Here is a 25875-nt window from a genome sequence, read left to right as displayed (position 1 = left end):
TCAGTCTATGGCTTTAAGGTTTTGAATCATACTTAGAATGACACATGTTTTTGCAAAGATTTCTCTAGTGATTCTTTTAGTATTTTTATTATTTTAGTGCTAGGGGAGGATACAAATGCATTTTTAAAGAGTAGATCTGTAATTTATTTAAGGGTAAATAATGACAGAATATAACTTCCTTTCCTTCAGGTGGGTACCCAGTTGTTCCAGTATCACTTATTGAATAACCTTTATCTCCACTGTTTTGAGATGCTTCTTTTATCTCTTCTTTATTTTATCTGGACCATATTTATCTGGATTTGTTTGTTCCTGTCCCTGTGAGCTTATTTTCTGGTAGGAGAGAGATTGACAATAAACAGATAAAATGATAAGTAAAAGTAAGTTCTATAATGAAAATAAGCAGAGTGACTTGATAACCAATGACTAGAGACTTAATTAAAATGAGTGGTCAAGGCAGGCCTTTCTGAAGAAGTGGTATTTACTCTGATGTGAATATCAAGGAGGGAGTAGCTGTGTAAAAATCTGGTGAAAGGACGTTTCAGGTAGAGGAAATGGCCCCAAAGTAGAAATGATCTCCATGTGTTCAAGAGTAGAAATAATAGTAGGAGTATAGTCAATGAGGGGAAAAGTGGTGAGAGATAGTTGGAGAAGAGGGCCAAGGAGGATGCATGTATTATGTAGGGATTTGTAAGCCAGGTCGAGGAATTTGAATTTTATTTAACTGTGAAGGGAAACTATTCAAGATCAGTGTTTAAAAATTCCAATTGTCTAGGGTGAATTTTTCTGTATTTTTTCTCCTGCAAAAAAAGGAAATATAGGAGATTAGAGCATTCATATATCAAATAAATAGGTTCTTACGTAGTAAGGAGCTATTTATGCATACATGTGACCTTATAACACATTTGCTTCCCTATTAAATATTTTTATAGTTAAAACAGATTTTAAAAATCATATAAGTACCAAGAGGTTAGAACTCACAGGAAGACTTGGACTAAATAGAACTCTAAAGAACAATTTTATGATGTGTTTCAAAATAATATTTTTTTCTTAAAATGTTTGTGTTAGGGAACAGACATCCTTGGAAGAGGGAGAAATTCCTTGGTTACAGTACAGTGAAGTCAATGAAAGCAGCAGTGATGAGGGAAATGAGCCTGCCAATGAATTTGCACAGCCAGAAGCTTTCATGCTGGATGGTAACAATAACCTTGAGGATGATTCCAGTGTGAGTGAAGACTTAGATGTGGACTGGAGGTATGTAACACAGTGTTATTGCCATCTTTAATTGTTCATTGAGTAGAATTAGTTCATGACTGTAAATTATGAAAACTGAATCTCTTATAGCTTAGAGGTATTATTTTCCCATTTGTCAGTCTTCCTCTCCAGAGCTCATTTCAGATGTCTCTTCCTACATGGACTCCTTCCTACTTATTCCAGTCAGTGACCTCTTTCTTCTTTGACCTTTAGCTCTCTTGAAGCTCACCTTATATCCTAGTGAATTATATGCTCATGGATTGAGGTTTCCCACTTTTAAATTTAGCTTTATATGCTAAATGTAGTACTTAGTATAATCCTTTAAAAGAAAAAGGTCCTGAATATTATGTGCAGAATTTCAAAATCCGTGATTGAATCAGAAGAATCATAAGAATATAGTTTTCTTTCTTTATGTATTTAAATGCAAAATGGAAAGAATAATTGTCGCTTCCCTGAAATGTGGAAAGTATTAAATTTATGCTGGCAAAAAATTGCTTCAAATAAAAGTAGCATATAAATTAAGTGGATTATGCAATTTTTATGTCTCATGATATAATGGTTAGAATTTAAGTGTTTTGGTTTATCAAGTTAGATGTATCTTTCAGGTGTGTAGTAGCCCTTTAGAGCAGCTAATTAAGGAGATGAAGAAAGAATGTTTGTTCCAAGTGATCCCTTTTTGTTACTTTTTCTGAAAAAGATATGGCTTGGTACTACCTTTGTTTCCATCTCTGCACATATATATTTTTAAAACTTTATCTTGTTTTGCCAGTTAAAATATCATTACAGAAAATTAAAGATAAGACTTAAAAAGATAAGAATAATAAAGATAAGAATAACTCGGTTATATCCTCTAATAACTGCATATTTCTTACGTTTTAAAGGCCTCCTATATGTCTTCAGTTTCTCTTTCTGTGTGTCTAGCTACTTTGTGCTTCTCCAAATCATTCCAAATACAAAGCTCAGCATCTCCTTGAAATCCTCCTTACCATTTCCTATTCTCACTCCTTAGCGGGGAAAATTATATGTGCAGAGCAGATTTTTACTGACCATTTTGTGGAAGTAGAAATGGATTGTTATCACAGCCACACAAATAATTTGTATTTCTGTATTAAACATCCTAACTCTCCAAAACGCATTTTCTGGCTTCCCAAACATTATGGAAAATTAGTGGCTTCACCTAGTCCTAGTCTTGCTGATCTTGATGCTCTCTTCTCTTCTTCCCATTCTTATGTCTGCCTATTACCCTTTTACTGAACTTTTTGTTTATTCTGATGTATTACATCTCCATTATACAAAGCCATTCCTCAAAGAACTCAGCAGATGACAGAATTGTCTGTTAAGCATCAACTGCACATGTTGGGAGGCAATTATGGTTTCAGAGGAGGATATTTTTTTCTGTTGCACATTTTCAAAATTTTGTAAGAATAATTTTTTACAGCTCCATTATGTAGATGCACTAAAATTTAATTGACCATTTCCCCATTGAAATAGTGCAGTGAACTTTTCTCCCCTATAAACTGGGTTCTGTACTTGAAGTTATTTCTTTAGGACAGATTCATAGAGATGATATTACTAAAAAATGTGATATTTTTAAAGATCTTGATATATATTTCTAAACTTTTAAAAGGGTTGTTCCACATAAAAATTTGAATGAATAATTGAGGCCTTTATTAAATACAATTTTAACTTAAATTTGAAAATTCTTAGGTTCTAATTAATTGACTATCTTTCTGGATATGGCTGTTGTGTTAAGATTTTAGATTCTAATGGTCCCCAAATTGGGGAAGCTTAAAGGTAGTTTTTTTTTTTAATATGAAAAGCATTTTGCCATTGATTTTTAAGACAAAATTTTTTAATTTTATCTAGATATGGCAACACCTCATTATTTGCTTATAGGAGACTGTATTTGATGCTAGCTGAAGGTTGATAAGGTGAAAATATGGTTTGATGTTCATATTAAAATAGCACGTCATTTTGACAACTAAAAGGAAAAGACATGCAAACAGCAGCAGTCCTTATCTCTAAAGCCAAAATTTGACACCTTTTTTTCAGTTTTACAGCTACTTAGAAAAAAAATTTAAGCTTTTGGTATTTTATTTTAGTTTAAAGGAAAATTGAAAAATCCCTATCAAAAGTTTATTTGTTTTAGTAAAGTCACAGAAGTGTTGTAGGATACCAAGAAGGTATTTCATAAATTGGTGTGGTAGGAGTTGATGTGGAAAAAACGTGGGCTTGGGATTTAGACAAATCCCAGCTGAACCATTTATTTATTCTTTGATAACTACTTAACTACTTTGTCTTCCTGCAAGAAATTGGGGTTATAATTGTTAACCTAATAAAGTTGTAAGAAATTAATTTTGTTTGGATATAACCATGGTATAATAATGTTTTAAACTATTATGAAATTATTTTAGACTTACAGAAAAATTGCAAAAATAATGCAAAGAATTCCCATATATCCTTTACTGATTCCCTAAATGTTAACATTTACCACATTTGTGTTATTTTTTTCTTTATTTTTTAATAACTATATTCTCTTTATTTATAGTATTTTTTCTGACTCATTTATGAGTAAGTTGCAGACATGATGCCTCTTTACCCATAAATGTAACAGTAAAATTGTCAAAATTAGATTAACACTGATACAGTACTATTACCTAATCTACAGACCTTATTCAAATTTCTATAGTTATCCCACTGATGTCATTAGAGAAAATTTTTTTAGTTCAATCCAGGACCACTCATTGTATTTGTGTACCAAGTTTCTTTAGTCTCTTAATCTTGAGCATTTTGTCAGTCTTTCTTTGTCTTTCAGAACCTTGACGTTTTTGAAACTGTCAGGTCATTTGTAGAATGTTTCTTAAGTTGGGGTTATCTGATAGAAAGAGTAGATTCGAGTTAACAGGAGCACCATAGAAGTGATGTTTTGTTCTTCTCAGTTCATATCAGAAGACACATTATGTTGAATTGTCCCATTACCGGTGATTTTAATTCTGATCACTTGGTTAAGATGGCTGTCTTTCAGATTGCTTCACTGTACAGTTGCCATTTTTCTTTTTATAATTAATAGGTATCCAGTGGGAAGATACTTTGAGACTTTATAAATACAAATAATCAGTTTCTTTTCAAACTGTCAAACTTCTATCTACCAGTAGTTTTAGTATCATTAGCGATTCTTGTATGAAGCAGTTATTACCATGGTGATTGCCAAATGAATGATACTAGAATTTTAATATTAGCTGATTATTCTGCAGTGAACAAATTACAACCAGACATCATGCTTTGAGTGTCTAGACTTCTAACAGGGCTTTTCCACACTGGCACCTACCACCTTGGAAAGCAGTGTATTTTTCATATGGAGAGAATGATTCCACTATTTCTCAAATGTCTACTCTGGTGCCATTTCTGTGCTAGGCACTGTAGTACATCTACTCATTTATTTTAAAATTTTCACATCGTGTAACTATGACTCAGTTAAATGTGAAGTTAAATTCCTGTCTTACTGTCACCAGGGCTCTTCCTCTTTGCAGTACATCTCACTGCTAGATGAAGGAGGTCTAGTAATGCAAGGGAGGTTGGATTCACTAATTCACTAATTCTTAGTTTTAATTCTAATTCCAAAATCTGTGATCGTATGAGAATGTCTGTTCCTTTGTGCCATATATCTGCTGATTTCTAGATATTACTGTAATATATGCTACATATTATTGTTTCTCTTGACAATAGGTTTTTAATTTTAATGATTACACAAAGATTGACATTAAAACTGTTTTGAGCTAGCTTGTGTAACTGGATGTTTCTTATTACAATGTCTGATAGGAACATGGAAGTCAACAGAAGTTTGCTTTTAGGTAGACAAAATAAACTAATTTTGGAGATTCTTGGATTTGAGGTGGTGGGAGTTCATTGAGGTAAAGTGCCCTGCAGAAAACTAAAAACATAGGTCAAGAGCTTAAGAGGAAATTTGGAATTAGGTAGAGGTTTAGGAATTACCTGTAGAGAGCATAATTGAAAAATGGACTCGAATATAACTTCCAAAGGAGAAGATTAAAAAGAAGAGGACTGAGGACGTGTTTATGGTTTCCAAATGTTGAAATACTTAGTATTTCTAAGACTAGAGGACAAGGAAGAATCTGTATGTCCAGGTGTGGAGAAAAGAGATTAGCACCAGATGAAGACATATAATATTTCTTTTCAAGAGGCTTACAACCTCTTTTAGGGAAAAAAGCAAACATGAGCAGTTGGGAACTAAATATCTTTCAAGCTGAATAATAATGGAAGAGGCCTAGTTTTTAGAAGAGGGATTAATAAAAAAGACTTGAGAAAATCAAATATTTTTAAGCCCAAAGTAATTAAGCAGTACAAGGTAAGAGAAGAAAAAAGGCTTTGACTAATGGTAGAAGTAAAATAAATGCAATAATTCTATTTATCATATTCTCACCTAAATTTAGATCGGAAACTAAGAAAAGAAAAACAGAAGGGGAAATATATGGGAAACATTTAGGAGGGAAAAGTACTACCTTTATCCCAGCTTATAGCAGTTCCCAGAGTTAGAACTAGTAGCATGAAAAGCACATTTCCCTACAAACTTTATGCATTGGTTTTGGCGGCTTTTTGGGAGAGGTAGTGGTGTCTAAACTCCTTATGCTTATTACTTGAACTTTTTTTATATTGGGTTTCTCCTGCCCCTCACAGGATTTATATTAGAATATTTTAAGGTTTTCTGCTTGTAGTATATTTATAGTATGCTAATATAATTATGTCTTCATTATAAAGATTTCCCAAGTCATGGTTGTGTGTGTGTGTGTGTTTTTTTATTTTTATTTTTTTCAGTCTGTTTGATGGCTTTGCGGATGGACTAGGAGTTGCTGAAGCTATTTCTTATGTGGATCCTCAGTTCCTCACCTACATGGCACTAGAAGAACGCTTAGCCCAGGCTATGGAGGTATTTTAGTGACTCTGATGCCCCGTGTATAAGTTGGTAGGATGCAAAATGATAAAAACTAAAGTTTTTTTTTTTAACTGCCCTTAAGAAAAGGTGAATAATTTTCTCATCAATTTAATAACAGTTACTGAATAGTGATGGCCACCAGTATATGTATATAAATTACAGTTGACATCCTGCCAATTTGCCTAAAATTGCAGTATATCCCAATTTTTACTATAGAACAGAAAATGTTTTGCTTACATTTAGAATATACGCTTTTCCTCTATTGAATTATATGGGTCTGTGAATCTGAATATTTTATACACACATGCACAGGTATATTTGTGAAATGAAATTGAAAATTGAAGATCTCTAAGAATATATTATAAATCACTTCCTTTTTTTTTGTTCTCCTGGCTAAATACTGTTTTGCTGCTTAATGCAGTTAGAAAATGTAGTCCACCTCATTCCCATAAACATATACATACTTTAATAAATGTAGCACATTTGGTTCCCAGGTTTGTCTTGCCTTCTTTTCCTTACTTGACTAAAACACAAAAACTTGTTTGTAATTGTATTTGCCTTAGGTCAAAAGCCCAAGCATTTTCACATTAGGGAACTTGCACTGCACTAGTGGATTTCATTATAAGAAGTCTGTCTTTAAAATACTGTTTCCAAAGTAGAGGAACAGTAATAACATGACTGAGTCAAAAGTGAGAGAACAAAATGATGGGACTTTCAGTGAGATTATAATAGCATTTTATCCTGAAATTTTCTGAGATTACAAAGTCCAGTTTAGATTCATAAATTAGATAATAGGTAGGTAGATAGAGACAAACTGACCTGTCTGTCTACACACACAGATGCATGCTCACATACACGCACTTAAATTAACTCTGCTTTGGCATCATTTTTTTTATGTGTATGTAATTGTCCATGGAGATTATTGGTCTCAGCACTATAACTTAAATCAGAAGTGTAATATATAAAGACTAAAGATCACTAACTTCTTTAAGTTAAAATAATTTTAAGCGACCACTATAGAATATATCTATTCTAGAGTCTGGTTTCACAGTGCTTAAAGTGTTTTCCATTCTTATGATAGTGGTTTTTATGGTTTCCTACAATATGAGATATCGTTAAAAAAAAAAAAAAAGTTTTGAGAATTAAATAAAAGTTTTATTTTTTTGTTACTACGGGAAATGTGACATTTTGATTGGAATATTGAAAGAAGAGCCAGAGAGATTGGTTGTAGGTCATGCCAGGTAAAAGACACTAGCAGAACTGACAAAGACACGAGTCAAGAAAGAACGTGGTATGTCCAGGGAACTTGCAGTCCCCACTGAATAGTGATTGCTACCTGTATGTGCATATAAATTAAAGTTGACATCCTGCCAATTTGCCTAAAATTACAGTATTTCCCAGTTTAGAAGAGTTTATTGGCTTCTGCTCTTAGGGAACCCAGTGGCACTGCCACTCTCAGTTACTGTTACACATCTGTCCTGCTTCTGATTAATAGCATCCAGTGTCTCCCTTCCTCACAGCTTAACGGTTTCCTCAGATTTAGTGCTCTGCTTTATTTTATTTGAAGTTGAATCATGTTTCACCTCTAGAGAATAAATACAGTTCCATTTTCCTATCACTCTCTAGAAATCTTTATTTTTGTGTGCCTAATATGCATTTATTTCATCATCTTGAAAAATGAAGCTGAAATAATTTATAATTTATTATTTTTCCTTTTAGGTTTCACACAAGTCTTTAAATCAAACAAAAACAAATAAGACAAGCAGTGCTTTAACTTGTTTTTTCTCAAGCAGCCCTAACTCTTTGGGGGAGTAGTTGTTTTTATTTCTGTATTTTTCCAATACTAGACTGATCTTTCTTTTCAGGTTGTGGCTATTGGTGAAAATAGTGGCAATAGACATTTGTCTCATTGCCATGTCTCAAATTTGAATGAGAATAGGGGAAAATATTGAAGATTTTTCACTGTTCAAAACAATATTAAAGCTTTTAACACACTCCCAAACAAATTTGAGAGAAAAAAGTATCCATTTGCACATGTTTATGTTGACATTAAAATTTTTTAGCGTAAATTCTAAGTCATATTGTTTACCCTATCATATCTCATTGCAGTAAGAGTATGTTCAAGAATTTAAATGTAAGAAAATAGGTTTAGATTGAGGTAAAATTGTAAGTAGCTAACTAGTTAAAAACAAACATAAATTTTGATAAATAATTATTTAAACAAAGTAAAATTTTACTGGTAAAATATCTCAATGAGATGAAAGCTTTTTTCCTTTCTAATTAATGAATGAATTTTATTTATTCCTAAAATCTGACAGTTCAGCATCAATTTTGCTTTTTCATCTTCATGAATATAAACTTGAGAAACCTTGTTCTCATAAATTGATAGGGATGGAAGGCATTTATCATAGCATTGTCACTCAATTCCTCTTTGATCAATTTGCTATGATTACATCAACTTAATAAGTTGTTTAGATTCTCCAATTTTTTTGGAATCAGAGGATTAGAAACCATCTACAAAGATTTGTTGTCCAGTCATTAACGTTCAGTTTGACCTAAATATTTCAGATTGCTCTTTTGAATGGGTAAGAAGTATGCTTTTATTTATAAAGTGGGGAAAAGTACAAAGAAGAATGTACTTCTTTGAGAACCAGCATGATACTTTGCAGATGCAGCCTTAAGCATACTAGTTTGAGAAAAGACTATATAATAAAGTTAATTGAAATTGAGTGTCTTGAGACTCCCCTTGCCCTTGGATTCCTTGGAAAGTCCATACTTACAGAGTACGTCATGTACACTGAGGTGTAAGAAGGTTGTACATGAGATAAGAACATGGACTTCTGAGTTTGATTCATTTAGGCCGTGTGACCTCGGACAGTTCACTTAACCTCTTTAAGTTTCAGGTTCTTGTCTACAAAATGGGAATGATAAAGGTCACTTTGTGGGTTATTACGAGATTGTGTTTAAGCACTTAGCAAAAAGCTGTCAGTAAATGGCTATATTCGAAGATATATTCACATCAGCATTCAGCCAGCTGGTGGTAATCATCTATTAAATTTAGATTCAGTGGTTGTTCAGAATTAGTATTTAATTGTTATACATCTTCATTCTTTAAAAATGAAATTCTCTTATTCTTTAGAAATTAAATTTTATGCTGACAAAGGATTATGTTACATTAAACCTACATATGTTCCAGTTAGGCTATTTAGGCTATTTCATTTTCTTTCTAACACTTGGACTAACTTCTGAATTTATTTTGTTCTTCTTAAGATATAGATAAATTAATTGCATCTTTATAGATTTTCATTGCAGTGGCTATAAAATGGTCTTTCTTGCTCTTGCTGCTTATAAGTGATCCAAGATTATCTTTAAAAATGTTTGTACTGAGGCAGTAAATTATTTTTACATATATAAAATTCCAGGCGTTTATTAGCACTGCAAATGTGCAGATAATCATCAGAAAGGAATAGTAAACCCATTGAGACAAACATATCAAAGCATAGTTAACCTGGAATAACCTCTCAAAATGGAACTTACTGTCAGTAGTATCCTTTCTTTTTATGTGTAGCACAAATGAGTTCCTGCAGAGTCTCTCTTGAGAAGGAATTGGAGGAGATTCATGTCTATAATTATGTGAGAATGAAGGGACAACTAACAGGCTCTTTACATTTTCTGTCTCTTGCTGGGAAAGTTTAATATAAAGAATTATTAACTATAACAGGAGATTAGAGTAACAGGGATTGCTTAGAAGGGAATAAAGGTAATTATAAAGAATATAGAAAAGGCATATATAAGGAGCAGCCACTGCCTATAGGGCTAAGATCACCTAAGGAAGAGTCACCACTGCTCCACTCCAGGGCTGGGATCCAGACCTTGATGAAGGTGGCACAGCTGTGGCTTAATGAATGGCAGAGAATTCACTGTGGTGCTACACTGGCAGAACTTGCTGGAAATCAGCCACGTTGGGTGCTAGGGAAAGTTCTTCATAGGGAGATGTCTAACTGTAAGCACTCTGATACAGAACTGTCCAAGGGGGCTACTAAAAATACCTGGCCACTGGGTGTTTCTGAATTCATACATTACGAGAGCTAGACACTGGAGAAGCTGTGCACGTTGCAAGAGTGCTGCTGGCGAAAGCCGTGCGTGCCATAGACGCCTGTCACTCGGGGATCAGAAGCCAAGCGTTTTCCTCCTGTGGTGTCTCTTCAGTGTCCTCTGTGAACAGAGTTTCACAACATGGCAGATGTCAGAAGGGAAAATATTTAAATGGCCCAAATCCATTTTCACAGAGCTGACAAAAATAGTGAATTTGAATCTGAATAGCAGTAATGGATAACTAGAACCAGTCATCCCTTTGACTGCTTGGATTCCGTATATACCTTTCTACACACATTCGAACTCCCATCCAACAACAGTACAACTATATTTCTACCTAACAAAATATAGCTATCCTTGCAAATGAAGTTTTCACTCTTTCCCCAGAATGAGCAGATGAACAGTCCCCAGAATCATTGTATCTGTTGCTGGCTATATTAATTACTCCACAAATTCAGTCAGTCACACTAAATATTCTTTTATATAAAGATTAAATTATAAAGTTAACTGCTGGATGAAAAAAATGGGAGAAAAAAAGAAAATAGCACATACAAATAAATATATATAACAAGCAAATAGGAAATATGCAAAGCTACTAGTCCTTGTTTCTGTATTTGGTCGAAGGCTATAGTTAATAGCTATGGTTTCCTTCTTTCGCAACTTATTCTCTAATTTTCCTTCCTTTAGCAAGGATCTCAGCTAGTTAGGATTCTTTACTTGGTGGAGTGACCCGAACCTACATTCCTGAAGAGAGTCTGTGTCCTCAATTATCTTGCCTTTTTTGGCTGCTGTAGTTTTCTGGTAACTTTACTGCGGGGCATGGAAGTACTAAGATATATGCTCTAAATGAGATTATCACATAATTTTTAAGTAGAGAAAGGCTGGTCAGTAGAGAGTAAGCTATTTCTACTGCTAAAAGAAGGCTCAGTGATTTGGGGATTCAAAATACGGTTGACCTTTAAACAACACGTGTTTGAACTGTATTTCCACTTATACGCAGATATTTTCATCTTCTAAGCAAATGACAAAGTTTTATACTGATAAGTACAGTACAATACTGTAAATGTGTTTTCCTTATGATTTTCTTAATAACATTTTCTTTAGCTTTATTGTAAGAATACAGTGTATAATACTTATAACATACAAAATATGTGTTAATGAACTGTGTTACCAGTAAGGCTTGTGGTCAACAGTAGGCTATTACTCATTAACCTTTTGGGGAGTCAAAAGTATGTACAGATTTTCTGCTGCATGGGAGTCAGCCCCTGCATTGTTCAAGTCAACTGTAGTCTGTTTTAACTTAGTACAACCAGATGTCCCCATTCTAAGTTTCAGAATTTTGTTCTTTAACCAGTCAATGGTAAAACTTGAAAAACTTGACAAGACTGATAATGGAATTCTCATTTTAATTCAGCAATTCAGTAATTAAATTTTATGTCTGATTTTCAGAAATAAGAGTTTTTTTAGGGCTATCATGGACATTTCTGGTTCTCATACTATGTTTCACTCTTAAAGTTAATGGGCCTGTGTTTGTCATTATCTCTTAATTAAGTGTGCGGAGACACCTAAAGGATCCATCTCACATCACAATTTTTATAGTCATCTCTGCCATAAGGTCAAGTGCAGAAGCCATCTGGGCTCCCAAGACACATCTTTAGCTGACACTTCATTGCGGTCAACCACAATGATAGTTTGATTAATTGGGATGCCTCTACAGGCCACGGATTGATAGCACCCCTTCCTGTCTCAGCACTGAGCTCCAGCCCAAAGGCCTAACCAAACCAATCCCTCTGTCCCATTCTTGCTTCATGGGACCATACCTGATTCCACTTCTGTATCAGACTGGTCTCAATCACAAGAGAGAAAACAATAATTTGAACAGGATAAGCTTAATATAAAAAATTATCAACTATAACAGGAGACTCTAGAATAGTGAGGGATTGCCTACTAGAAAATAAAGTGAATTATAAAGAATACAGGAATGGCAGATTTAAAGAATTGCCTTAGGACTGAGATAGAGCGCTCTACCTCCCCACCCCCTAGGGCTGAGATCCTGACTGTTGGGGAGGACACAGCCATGGCTCTTAGAGAAGTGTTTGTGCTGCTATGCTGGCAGAATTTGCTGGAAGTCTGCCCTCTGGAATTTGGCAAAAATCTGCCTTCTGGAGTGATGGAGAAGCTGTTCACAGGGAGGTGACTAACTGGAAGCGCTCTGCTACAAAACCACCCAAGATGGGTGCCGGGGAAGCTACTGGCCACCTTATGCTGCTGCTGTCAGGCACTGGAGAAACTGCATATGCCTCTGGAGCCAGGCCCTGGAGAAGCCACCCACACTGGAGGAGCCTGGTGCTGGAAACGCCATCTGTGTTGCAGAAGCCCACAATAGGGAAGCCTCTACACTTAGGGACCTGCCCAGCAAGCCCAACAGAACAAAGAAGCACTTCCCTTTCCTTCTGTGATGTCTCTCCAGCACCTTCCTCTGACAAGCCTAAGATTTTGCTAGATGACAAAGGAAAGTATTTAAAAGGCCCAGATTTATTTTCACAGAGCAGAAATGAAAGGCTAGTTTAGAGCTGAGAGGCAATAATCCAGTTACTGGCACACTACTTTCTTAATACATAATCTCTGCAATTCCAGAGTCAGTATTTTCAGTATTATGTTTATTAACTCTCATTGATAAACCTTGTTTGCTTTCTCCTGACTTTGCTTTGGCCTTGGCCCTATCCTCTTTTGTAAGTCATCTCAAATCCTTTTTGGAAAAACATAATTCATTGCTAAAATATCAAGGCTAGATCCCGAGTATACAAAAGATTACGTTTGCCATCCACAAGAACACACAGTGTTAGCTGTTATAAGGCAGATTATTCTTAGCTGGTAAGCCCAGTGGTTTTTTTTTTTTTTTGGTTTTTTTTGTTGTTTTTTTAATTGTGGCACTGTACACAGAAATGTAAAATTTACCATTCTACCCATTTTAAGTATATAGTTAAGTGGCATTAAGCACACTGTAAACAATAACTCCTCATTTCCTTCTATCCCCAGCCTGTGGTAACGACCATTCTACTTTTTGTCTCTGATTTTTCCTACTTTAGGTACCTCAGTTATGTAGAATCATAATACATAATTCAGTAACTAGCTTATTTCACTTAGCCTAATAACTTCAAGGTTCACCTATGTTTTTGTAGCATGTGTCAGAATTTCCTTCCTTTTCAAGACTGAATAATATTCCATTGCTTATATACACCACATTTTTTCCAGCTTTATTGAGATATAATTGACATAATATTGTGTAAGTTTAAGGCGTGTAGTGTGTTGATTTGATGAACTTACATGTTGTGAAGTCATTATCACAGTATGATTAGTTAACACCTCCATCACCTCACATAATTACCATTTCTTTCCTTGTAATGTTTAAGATTTATTCTCTTTGTAACTTTCAAATGTATAATACAGTATTGTTAACTATAATCACCATGCTATACAGTGGATCCCCTTAGCTCATTCATTTTAAAACTGGAAATTTGTACCCTTTGATCAGCATCTCCCCATTTCTCCCACTCCCCAGCCCCATAGCCACTATTCTACTCTCTGTTTCTATGAATTCACCTGTTTTAGATTTCACTATAAATTACATCAGACAGTATTTGTATTTTTCTGTCTGATTTATTTCATTTAGTATAATGCCCTTAGGGTCTATCCATGTTGTCACAAATGACAGGATTTCCTTCTTTCTCATGGCTGAATGATATTTCATCATGTATATATACTACATCTTTTTATCCATTCATTTGTTGATGAACAGATTGATTCTGTATCTTGGCTATTGTGAATAGTGTTGTAGTGAACATGGGAGTACAGATATCTCTTCAGCATCCTGACTTTATTGACTTTACATATATACCTAGAAGTGGAATTATTGGATCGTATGATAGTTCTGTTTTTTATTTTTGAGGTACTTTCTACTATTTTCCAAGGTGGCTGTACCAATTTACATTTCCATCAACAGTGCACAAGGATTCCTGTATCTACAGCTTCACCAACACTTGTTATTACTTGCCTTTTTGGTGGTAGACATTCTAACACATTTGAAGTGGCAGCTCATTGTGGTTTTGTTTTGCATTTCCCTGATAATTAGAGATGTTGAGCACTTTTTCATGGACCTGATTGTTATTCGTCTATCTTCTTTGGTACAATGTCTATTCATTTCCTCTGCCCATTTTTTAAATAGATTATTTTTATTATTGAAATATGAGTTCCTTGTATATTTTGGATATTAACCCCTCATCAGATATGTGATTCATAAATATGTTCTCTAGTTCTGTAAATTGGCTTTTCATTTTGTTGATTGTTTTCCTTGCTGTGCATAAGCTTTTTAGTTTGATGTAGAGTTATTTTTGTTTGCTTTTGTTGCTTGTGATTTTGTTATCATAGTCAAAAATCATTGCCAAGACCAATATCAAGGAACTTTTCCTTAGTATTTTTTCCTAGGAGTTTTATGGTTTCAGGTCTTATGTTTAAGTCTTTAATCCATTTTAAGTTAATTTTTGTGAGTGATAAAAAACTAGAGGGTACAGATTTATCCATGTGATTATCTTTCTGCATGTGGCCATACAGTTTTCCCTGTACCATTTATTTAAGAGATTATTCTTTCCCCATGGAGTATTTCTGGCCCCCTTATCAAATATTAGTTGTCTGTATATGCCAGAGTTTATTTCTAGGCTCTTGATTCTTTTTCATTGATCTGTTTTTATGCCAATACCATACTGTTTTGATCACTCTAATTTTGCAGTATAGTTTGAAATCAGGAAATGTGATGCCTCCAGCTTTTATTTTCTTTGCTTTGGTTTTTCAGAGTTTTTTTGTTGCATACAAATTATAGTACTGTTTTTTCAATTCCTATGAAAAATGCCACTGGAATTTTAATAGGCATCTTATTAAATCTTTAGATTGCTTTAGGTAGTTTGAACATTTTAACAGTATTAATTCTTCCAGTCCATGAAAATGGGATATTTTTCCATTTGTGTCTTCAGTTTCTTTCATCAAAGACACAGTTTCCAGTGTACAGATCTTTCACTTCTTTGGTTAAGTGTATTCCTAAGTATTTTATTGCTTTTGATACGATTGTGAATGGAATTGTTTCCTTTAGTTCTTTCTTAGATATTTTTTGTTAACATATAGAAACCCAACTGATTTCTACATATTGATTTTGTATCCTGCAACTTCACTGAATTTATTGATTAGTTTTAAGTTTTTGGTGAAGTCTTTAGTATCTAGTCTTTTCTCTATATAAGATGTTATCTGAAAACAAAGATAATTTTATTTCTTTCATTTCAATTTAGATGCCCTTTTTCCTTTTTCTTGTCTGATTGCTTTGTCTAGGACTTCCAGTACTGTGTTGCATAGGAGTGGTGAGAATGGACACCCTTGTCTTACTCTTGATCTTTGGGGAAAGCTTTCAACCATTCACTGTTGATTGTGATGTTAGCTGTGGGTTTATCATATATGTGTACCTTTATTATGTTGAGGTATGTTTATTTTATACCGAAATTTGTTGAGAGTTTTTATCATGAAAGAATGCTGTGTTTTGTCAAATGCTTTTTCTGCAAGTATTGAGTGATCATAAGATTTTTAGCTTTTATTCTATAAATATGGTGTATCACATGTATCAAATTGCATATATTGTACTGTCCTTGCCTCCCAGGGATAAATCCCATTTGATCATGGTGTATGATCCTTAAATGTGCTGTTGAATTCATTTTGCTAGTATATTATTAAAGATTTTTACTTTTATGTTTGTCAAGGTTATTGGGCTTTAAGTTTCTTTTTTTTCTTTCTTTCTTTCTTTTTTTTTTTAAGTATATTAATCTGGCCTTGGATGTCATGGTAATGCTGACCTCATAAAATGAGTTTGGGAGTGTTTCCTTCTCAATTTTTTGAGAGTTTTATAAGGATTGGCATTAATTTTCCAATATTTTATAGCATTTCCCAGGGAAACCATCTAATCCTGAGCTTTTCTTTATTGGAAGAATTTTGATTATTTGTTCAATTTTATAACATATTCAAATGTTCTATTTCTTCATGATTTATTCTTGGTAAGTTGTGTATTTCTAATAATTACACCAGTTCTGGGTTATCTTATTTGTTGGCATATAATTGTTCATGATAACTCTCATGATACTTTGTATTTCTGTGGTATCAGTTGTAATGTCTCCTCTTTCACTTTTTATTTTTTTTTGAATCTTCTATTTTTCTTTGTCTAGCTAGAAGTTTATCAATATTGTTTGTATTTTTAAAAATCCACTCTTAATTTTGTTGGTATTTTCTGTTGTTTTTCTGGTCTCCATTTATTTCTGCTCTGATGTTATTTTTCTGCTATCTTTGGCTTTGTTTGTTTTTTTTGTTTGTTTGTTTTGTTTTTTGTTTGTTTTTTAGTCCTTGAGATGTAAAGTTGTTAATTTGAGATCTTTCTTTTTTCTTAATGTAGGTATTTATTGCTTTCAACTTCTTAGAACTGCTTGTCATCTTATAAATTTTGACATGTTGTGTTTCCATTTTTGTTTATTTCAAGATATCTTTTGATTTCTTCTTTGACCCATTAGTTGTTCAGGAGTATGTTATTTAATTAACACATATTTGTGAATTTTCCAGTTTTCTTTCTGTTACGATTTTTCATTTCTTTCCATTCAGTCAGAAAACATAGTTAGTATGATTTTACTCTTCTTAAGTTTGCTAAGAGTTGTTTCATGATCTGTTCTGGAAAATGTTACATATCTACTTGAGAAGAGTGTGTCTTCTGCTGCTGTTGTATGGAATGTTGTTAATGTCTGGTAGGTTTATTTTATCTAAAGTGTAGTTCAAGTCCAATGTTTCCTTTTTGATTTTCTGTCTGAATGGTCTATTCGTTGTTGAAAATGAAGTATTAAAATTAAAATCTCTGACTCACTATATTGTTATCTTACTTCAGATCTGGTTTTATTTACTTAATATATTTAGATGTTCTGATGATAGGTGCATATTTATTTATGATTGTTATATCCTCTTGATGACTTGACCCTTTATCATTACATAATAATCTTCTATGTCTCTTGTTAAAGTTTTTTGCTTAAAGTCTATTTTGTTTGATGTTAGTTTAGTTCTTCCTGCTCTCTTCAGTTTCAACTTACATGGGATATCTTTTTCTGTCCTTTCACTTTGAGCCTGTCTTTAAAGCTGAAGTGATTCTCTTGTAGGCAGTGTATAGTTGGGTATTGTTTTATATCCATCCAGCCACTCTATGACTTTTCATTGGAGAATTTATTCCATTTACATTAGGTGTGATTATTGATATATAGGACTTAATGCCATCTTATTAATTGTCTTGCTGTTTTGTAATTGTCTTGTTCCTTTCTTTCTCTCTTGCTACTTTCTTTTATGACTTTATGATTTTCCATAGTCGTAGCCTTTGATTACCTTCTCTTTATCATTTTTGAATTTAATGTAGATTTTTGCTTCGTAGTTACCTTGAGGGTTACATAAAACATCTTAACAGTTATGCTGATAACAACTTTTATTGCATACAAAAGCTCTATTCTTTTATTTTCCCTTTTATGGTTTTGATGTCACAATTGACCAATTTTTATATTGTGTGTTCTTTAACAAATTATTATAGCTGTACTTATTTTTAATACTTTTGTCCTTTAACCCCTATACTTTACTCAAGTATAGGGGTTAAAGGACAAAAGTATTAACATAGAACCATGTTACAGTATCAAGAATATTCTGGATGTGACTATATACTTAACTTTACCAACCACATTTTGTTTATCCATTCATCGGCTGATGGATGCTTGGGTTGTTTACACCTTTTGGGTCTTGTGAATATAAGTCCTATCTAAAATTCTAATCTAATTATAGCCAGAAGGGTTAATCAGTCTACAAAAGGATGAGGGCAACTTAATGTTAGGTGATCATATGGTCTAATGGTTTTTCCATCCTTGTTTGAAAAGTAACTTTATACAGACTTTCGAACTTCTAAGTAGAGTTCACAGCCCAGATAACTTAGTAATATTAGTGAGTTAGTAATGTGGGTATGCTGACTCTATGACAGTAGTAGATATAGCCATTCAGGAATGCATTATTTGGTTTCATAACCTTAAACATCTTATTAATGTTGGCTATATTTTATCTTTCATGAGTTGAACTTGTCAGAATATTTACATTCTTTTATATTATTGATCATATACAGGAACTTATAAGTTGGAAAGGTAACCACTCTTCTGAAAATATAAATATGGTGGGCAAGTGGATAGTTATTGAGACAAAATACATTTGTATTGTACTTGTGAAAAGTAGGGCTTATTTTTTGGGAGGGGTTGTGGTTTTGATATTTTGATGGTGGTGATGATGGTTCCTTTTGGAAGGAGGCAGAAAAGGCAGGAGACTGAAGCAAAAGAAATGAACAGGAAGAGAGAGCATAATGGTCAATGTAATTTTGGAGATATAAAAAATAGTTTTCTATCACTGTTTTCAAGTGTTTTCTAACAAATAACTTATTTTTTCAGACTGCCCTGGCACATTTAGAGTCTCTTGCAGTAGATGTTGAGGTGGCCAATCCACCAGCCAGTAAGGAGAGCATCGAAGGTCTTCCAGAGACCCTTGTTCTCGAAGATCACACTGGTAAGGGCAAAGTTGATCTCTAATGTCGAATGACACATTGCATTTTTGAGTGTGTTATCAATGCACCTAGAAGATAAAATACTATCATTAGATTTTCTATAAAACCAGATTCTGGCAAACTTTCACCTAGTACAAGGATATTTTTAATTATTTAAGTGATGGGCTGGGACAAATGTTCCCGAGTCAACTTTTCTACAAAAGCAGTGTTTGTCAAATTTCAAATTATCATGTATTAGAAACATGTTTCCCAATTTATTCATCAAGATCTGATTCTTTTGTCTTTAATAGGTATCATCTGTGAGTTCATATGTTGATTTTCAATATTAAATTGAATTTCGTGGGATTGATATATCAAATTATTTGTTGTTTTCAGCTATTGGTCAGGAGCTATGCTGTCCGATTTGTTGCAGTGAATATATTAAGGATGATATAGCGACAGAATTACCCTGTCACCATTTCTTTCACAAACCTTGTGTCTCAATTTGGCTACAGAAGGTGAGTTTTACATTATGTTTTTTAAGTTAATATTTTAATAGTTTCTCCTGCAAGTTAATGATGATAGTAGTTTCTTTTGACCCTATTTTATTTAGCTACATACTTGGAGTACTTTTTAATTTAGTTTAATTCCATTTAATTAAAAAATTGTTTACCTTTTAATGACTACAGATTAATAATATCAAACTATTTTACTTTTCTAATATTGTCTATAAAACAATATAAATGACACTGACTACTTAACATGTTTAAACGTATCCCTGAAATTTGGTATTTTCAAAATTATCTCAAGCAAAGAAGTCTTTGGCACTACTCAGAATACTATAACAATATACAGATATTCTGCTAATCTGCATTGGTGTCTGGAAATGTATATGAGAAATGTTTAATAATCTACCAAGTGTCTCCTATTCAGATTTTTATATGCTGTCCTTAAATATTTACTCCTCAATTTTAAGTATGTTTGAATTACTTAAGGAAAAAGTTTTACTTAAATCTCTGTGACCTCTATTTTTGCATAAAGAATATTTACATGCGGTTCAGTATAAATTCCCAAATTAACTTTCCCAGCTTATTGGATATCACTCCCTTCTCTACAACCACTTCCTTCCTTTTCTTTTTTTTCTTTTTCCCCTCTTCTTCCTCTCTTCTTTCCTTTCTCTTTCTTCGTTGTTGCTCCCTTTCTGCAGCCATTTTATCTTTGTCAAAACTGTACTTAAGATTTTTAAATCCCATGCAGAAATGTTCACTTTTCCTTTATGAAATCTAAAGTTTCTGTCTTGGCTTTTAAGGCCTTCTATGATCTAGCTCCCAGCCTATCTCTTATACATTTGCTGATGTTTGCTTAACCTGGTTTGGTCTTTCCCCAATACCTATAAGATTAGATGGTCTAGGTAGCTCCAGCTTAAATTCCACTTTTTATAGCCTTAATATCTCGTTTCTTTAAACTTCTGTGATAGCATCAAAGCCTTAAGAAGGATCAAGTATTTTGTGTGCCTGCCATGTGTCAGGCTCTGCTAAATGATTCATGTATATTTTCCCATTTATTCTTCACAATAAGTCTAGGATATATTCTTATTCCCATTTTCCAATGATTGTTACTCATACAAGATTATACAGATAGTATGTGGTTGATAGGGACTGCACTCATCTAACACTAAAATGTTGCTGTTAGGGCCCAGTCTATATGATAAGTGCTCAGTAAATGTTTGCAGAATTAAATTCTTGAATTATAAACATTATATATATTGTACAGCCATGAATTGTCATTGACTTTGCTATAATCCAAGGTAATAATCTTTGCAGTCTCTTTTCAGTCAGGAAAAAGCTTCGCGTGAAGCCTTTCCTCTAGGGAGAAGATTCCCAAGATACAAATCTTTGTCACCTTTAACAGCGTGATTTCTGCAACCCGCTTCTATCAGGGAAATCTCTCTGGGAAAAAGAACAGCCTTGCAAAGGGATAATCACAGATAATATATCTTCCATTCCTAAAATATTATATTACCAGTATAACTGCTTTCCCTGTCCCAACTTCCCACCCAGGTCTATGGTTGATTTGTTTTATCATTGAGAACAGCGGTTCCTGGGCCATGGACCTGTATTGTTTTGTGGCCTATTAGTAACTGGGCTGCACTGCACGAGCTGAGTGGCGGGCGAGGGAGCAGCAAAGTTTCATCTGTATTTGCAGCTCCTCCCCAGCACTAGCATCATCACCTCAGCTCCACCTTAGATCATCAGGCATTAGATTCTCATAGGAGCACTGGTCCCTGGTGCCAAAAAAGGTTGGAGACTGCTGAATTAGAAAACACCGAACCATATCTTTTTGAAAAGGAATTACATGGCTTATAAAGAAGGTCCGTGAGGTTCATCTGTTTTGACAAATCTGTGTTCACTATGTGGTTTTTGTTTTTTTTAAGTTAATTGTTTTGTTTTTAGGATAATGATACAATTTTTTTTCTTTATTAAGATATGTATGTGGCAGTTAAGACCTTTCCATTGACTGTGAACTTTTTTTTCCCTCCAGTCAGGAACATGCCCTGTGTGCCGCCGTCATTTCCCACCTGCAGTTATCGAAGCATCTGCAGCTGATTCCTCTGAGCCTGATCATGATGCCCCACCTTCAAATGACAGTACTGCAGAAGCCCCCTAAACCTTAACACTTGAATGAGATCAGTCTATCAAAGTAAATTTGCAAATTCCTTCTAAATCTGATGTGCAAATAATTATATATAAATATATTAAAATGCTATATATAGTCAATGCCATAGTTTAGAAAGAGAATATTAACCTTTCTAAACTAAATTTAGGTTTGCTGGGGGTACTAAACATTTTCAAGCAGAATGTTGAAGCCGTACATCCATTTTTTTTAGTTGAATATGTTGATATTAATTGTAAAGTCAAGCTTAGCTGTTTACTCTGTCCAGAAGAAATAATCATCTTTGTGGCACACATTATTGGTTTTTCTGATGTACTGCCACTAAGTGATTATGATTAAGCTCTCCTATTTGCATCAAATGTGAAGACTGTGATCACAACAGTAATAAAATTTGGTTTCATTGGAAATAAAAAAAATCCTAAAGCATACTTTTTCATTGGTCACTTTGCTTTTGCTACATCAAAACCTCTTGGTTCATAATACTGGTTTTTTTGGTTGTTTTTTTTGTTGTTTTTTAGGAAGATGTCTCTTCTTCCATTTTTGTTTAAAATTAGGACTTTTTTAGGGTGCCAGACAGAGGCTGAAATTCTGGCTAAAGCATCACAAAAAATTTAAATCTTAAATGTAATCCCCTGGAAATGGTTGTTAGGTAGTAAAATAATTTTTTCTTTTAATGTTGGATGTGCTTAAGGTGAGCTTAGTAAAGCATGCAAACAATCTAGTGTGCTCAGTGCTTGGTACAATAAGATGAATTATATGGCCTCACCAAAATCCTTCCTACTCGGTTAAAATTATACTTGAAGGTCCAGAACACTCATGGCACGCTTGTTTAATAAATATTGAGTATAGTTAATTTAAGGTAATTTTGGTTCTGAAATATTTTGGAAAATTCAAAAACATGCATAAAGTGTTTTTAACACTCATTCTCTTGTATACTAAAGGAAAATCTGAATCCTTAAAAAACTAGCAGGTTAATTGTACTAACTTGTATAAAGCATAAAATTGATGGGGTGTAGGACAGATTTGGCCATACCTTTTTACAACATATCTAAACCTTAATGTGTTATAATTTATTTCTTTAAAGTATTTCTTTAAAAGGATTATTATTACATTTATCAGTATTTGTTTCTTTACACTGATTTATTTTGGTTAAATTATTCATCTGGACCTAAAATAAAAATAGTTTCAAATTAAGCTAAACTAAGCCATGAGTGAAAAGGGAGTAAGTTGCCTAGTGACTGTGTGAACAGAATTGAACATGTAGCAGTTTTTCTTATTTTCCTTTGTTTAAAAAAGAAAAGAAGATCCTGACCTCAGATATACCCTCTAAAAGAGTTCTATTCAAAAGCTTCTACAAAAGTGAGGAAAACAGCTTTTCTTCTTATTTTTTTTATGGAAAATTTGACCCACAAACTTAATCTTTATAAATGATGTATAACCCCAAACTCAGATTGCACAGCTTTCTGTTTAGGTTATCATACTCAGCAGGCTATAAAGTACAAACATTGATGGAATATTTAACATATGAATGTCATTTGATATCAACACCAGAGAATGATGGCTGTTAGAATACCAACCACATTTGAGCAAGTAAAATAGTAAAAGCACATGGCGAGTGTACATCCATTCAAATAATATATTGATAATTTAGTTTGCACATGTAAAAGGAATATTTATATAACTTCTCAAATGCAAAATTACATTTTATTTGTGTAATTTCTCAGTGTTTATATTCCATCTCTTTTTGTTATTCTTAAAAATAAATGAATTTTCACTGTTGGCACACTTGAGGCTTAAAAATAAGGAACATAACACTTGCATTCTAATTTTTGCATATACTGTAAATGTGTCTGGTATTTACAGCAAAATACTGTGTAACCTTTTATGGGTAAAACAAAACTGAACATTGCATGCATGTAATGTGGTGACTTTGTAACTTAGGGGTTCTTTGGGGCTTCTGTGACTTTGGAAATGCTTACATTCAGGCCTTAATGTTGCATTAGCTAGGCATGTTTTCCTTCTGATGTATATAGTCACTGTTGTATAAACTAATCTTTGCTTGTTTTCTATTCTGTGATCTTTCCATACTATATTTCATTGATGATCAGTTAGTGTCAAAGTCAAATCAGATTAAAATTAATTCTCATCTGTATATTGTGAAAATTTGTAGCTAGGGTGGTTTTTGTTTGTTTGGTTTTCGGTTTCTGGAAATTTGTAGCTAGTGTGTTTTTTGTCGTTGTTTTCTTTAAGTAACATTGATCAGTTGTGACACTAGTTAAACGGACATTGCTACAGATTTCTCTGTAATAAGCCACACATTATATTTAGGCAGTATTAAGGGACCTTGGTTTTCTTCTTTTAGATAGCAGCTGTCCCAAAGAAAGTATTTCTTCTTTGCCTGTTAAGATTTAGCTATTATCTGCCAGTTGTTAAGAGGTTTTGGTTCCAGCCTCAACCAGCAGTGTTGAGAGCTGAACTTAAGATAGCTGTTGTACTTTTTGCTTTCCATCTGTTTCTGTCCTTTATTCTTGGCTCCCTACAATCTATAAACAGCTGCTATGAAGGAGAAAAGTTGAATAAGAGTTGGCTTATAAAATTCTTTAAAAAGGAAATTGAGATTTTTAGTATTTTCACTGTAACAAGCTGAGGCTGACAAGTTCAGACACCAAAATATTCTTTGATCATATCTTGGATCCTTTTGAAAAAATTTAGAATATACGAAGATAAATTAGAAATAAGTATAAATATTAATAAAAAATGCTGTTTCCCTTATTTCTCTATATGTTGTGACTTGACCTAATAATTTTATTTTTTAAAACATTTTTTCTTTCTTGTTATATGAATGATAATATTTAAAGGTAGATCCATGTGGGTTTTTTTGTGTTTCTTAATTGTTTATCTCTAAGCTAACTAACTTTTAAGATTATTTGTGATCTGAATTTATATATAAGCTGTTAAATATATATGAACTGTTAAAATGGAATGCAAGTTTTTCAAAAGCCCAGGTCTAAATGTAATGATTGGTTTATTGTTCTACAACTCAGTCCATTATTTTCTGTGTAAATCATAAACAATAAACAGGATATACACAGTGTTCATTTCTAATATTGTACAGTCATATCACTTCTATAATGTTAACCCCCAGGGGGATTTAGTTTAATGGCAAAGAATACAGCTGTTAAAGAAGTCTAGAATAGGATCCAGAGCACATGGTTTTATAGTCCTTGAACTGTGATCTAATAAGGCCCAGACAGAGAGCCCAGCTTTACAAAAGTAAAGTGGTTGATGGACATCCTTTTGGAATGGCTCTAAAAGAGTGGTCCCTGCTCTCTCCTGCCCAACCTTAGTAATCCTGTAGGTTCATCAGAGCCCAACGTCCACACCCCTCAGGACTCCAGAAACTCTCAAAGTTCCAGGATGGATGCCTGCCTACCGTGCTTCAGTGGCTTTCTCTAAATCAGGTATGAGAGTGTTATCAAATGTACCTATGTAGGGAGATTCTCTGTGGTTTCCCAAGTGTTCAAAACCTGACCCATTTCAGGTGGGGAAACAGTGCTGACTATGCCCACATTAAGTTAGACAGAAAACTGTAATCATTTTGTTTAGAAGCTTTAGGAAGTTTAGCATTCTGATTCTCCCTTAAGAGAATAAACATGCTAGAAAATAGTTTCACAGCTACAAACGGCAATGATACACCTCTTCTGTAGTGCCAAAATCCACTTAAAATTGTGTTATATGATTTTTATCCAGCCACTGCTGCCAGAATTGGAGCCACCCAGCACCCTCAAAGGGATGGATTTCATCGTTAGAAGTGTCACCCAAATGTTTCTATGAATTTAGCACACATGCATATAAAAGTCCTGTCTCTTCTGTGTGGCCACCTCTTTATATCTTCAGGCTTCACACTTTTCTCAGATCTTACATGATACTTATTCCAGACTAGCCTGGCATTGGCTCTTTCAATCCCATTCTTAAAATATGTTGCTTAGAACTAAACACAGTTCTTCTGTGGTCTGACTAGAACCTGTTCTAGAAGCATTATTGCCAACTTCAGAGTGATTCTCATGTGGCTGGTATATGTTGATAATTCATTCTCATTATTTTTACTCTTAGGCAGGCATGTCACATTGTCTCTCGCTGAACTTTACAGGCATTGCTGGTAAGTCAGGTCCACTCCTAATAATTACTTATACAATTTCTTCTTAACCTATTTGAAGGATTGCATTATTAAATGTAATTTGTAAAGGTCCTTATGAATTCTGATTCTTCCTCTTAG

The 25875-nt window shown here is 33.7% G+C and overlaps 1 protein-coding gene across 1 annotated transcript in view; it reads left to right on the top strand.

Moving 5' to 3' along the window:
* Nucleotides 1–24697, top strand: part of PJA2 (praja ring finger ubiquitin ligase 2) — a 65716-nt gene extending 41019 nt beyond the window's left edge. The window contains exons 6-10 of the mRNA XM_011365151.2: nucleotides 1066–1251; nucleotides 6085–6196; nucleotides 18835–18949; nucleotides 19323–19444; nucleotides 21468–24697. Of these exons, the coding sequence (XP_011363453.1) occupies nucleotides 1066–1251; nucleotides 6085–6196; nucleotides 18835–18949; nucleotides 19323–19444; nucleotides 21468–21593 (661 nt within the window). The 3' untranslated portion in view covers nucleotides 21594–24697. The remainder of the gene's footprint in view (nucleotides 1–1065; nucleotides 1252–6084; nucleotides 6197–18834; nucleotides 18950–19322; nucleotides 19445–21467) is intronic.
* The last annotated feature ends 1178 nt before the right edge of the window (nucleotides 24698–25875 follow it).

Source organism: Pteropus vampyrus, unplaced genomic scaffold (genome assembly GCF_000151845.1).
Source record: "Pteropus vampyrus isolate Shadow unplaced genomic scaffold, Pvam_2.0 Scaffold106, whole genome shotgun sequence".
Lineage (NCBI taxonomy): Eukaryota > Metazoa > Chordata > Mammalia > Chiroptera > Pteropodidae > Pteropus > Pteropus vampyrus.
The sequence above is the reverse complement of the archived record's forward strand: the minus strand, read 5'-3'. Positions and strand labels throughout refer to the sequence as shown.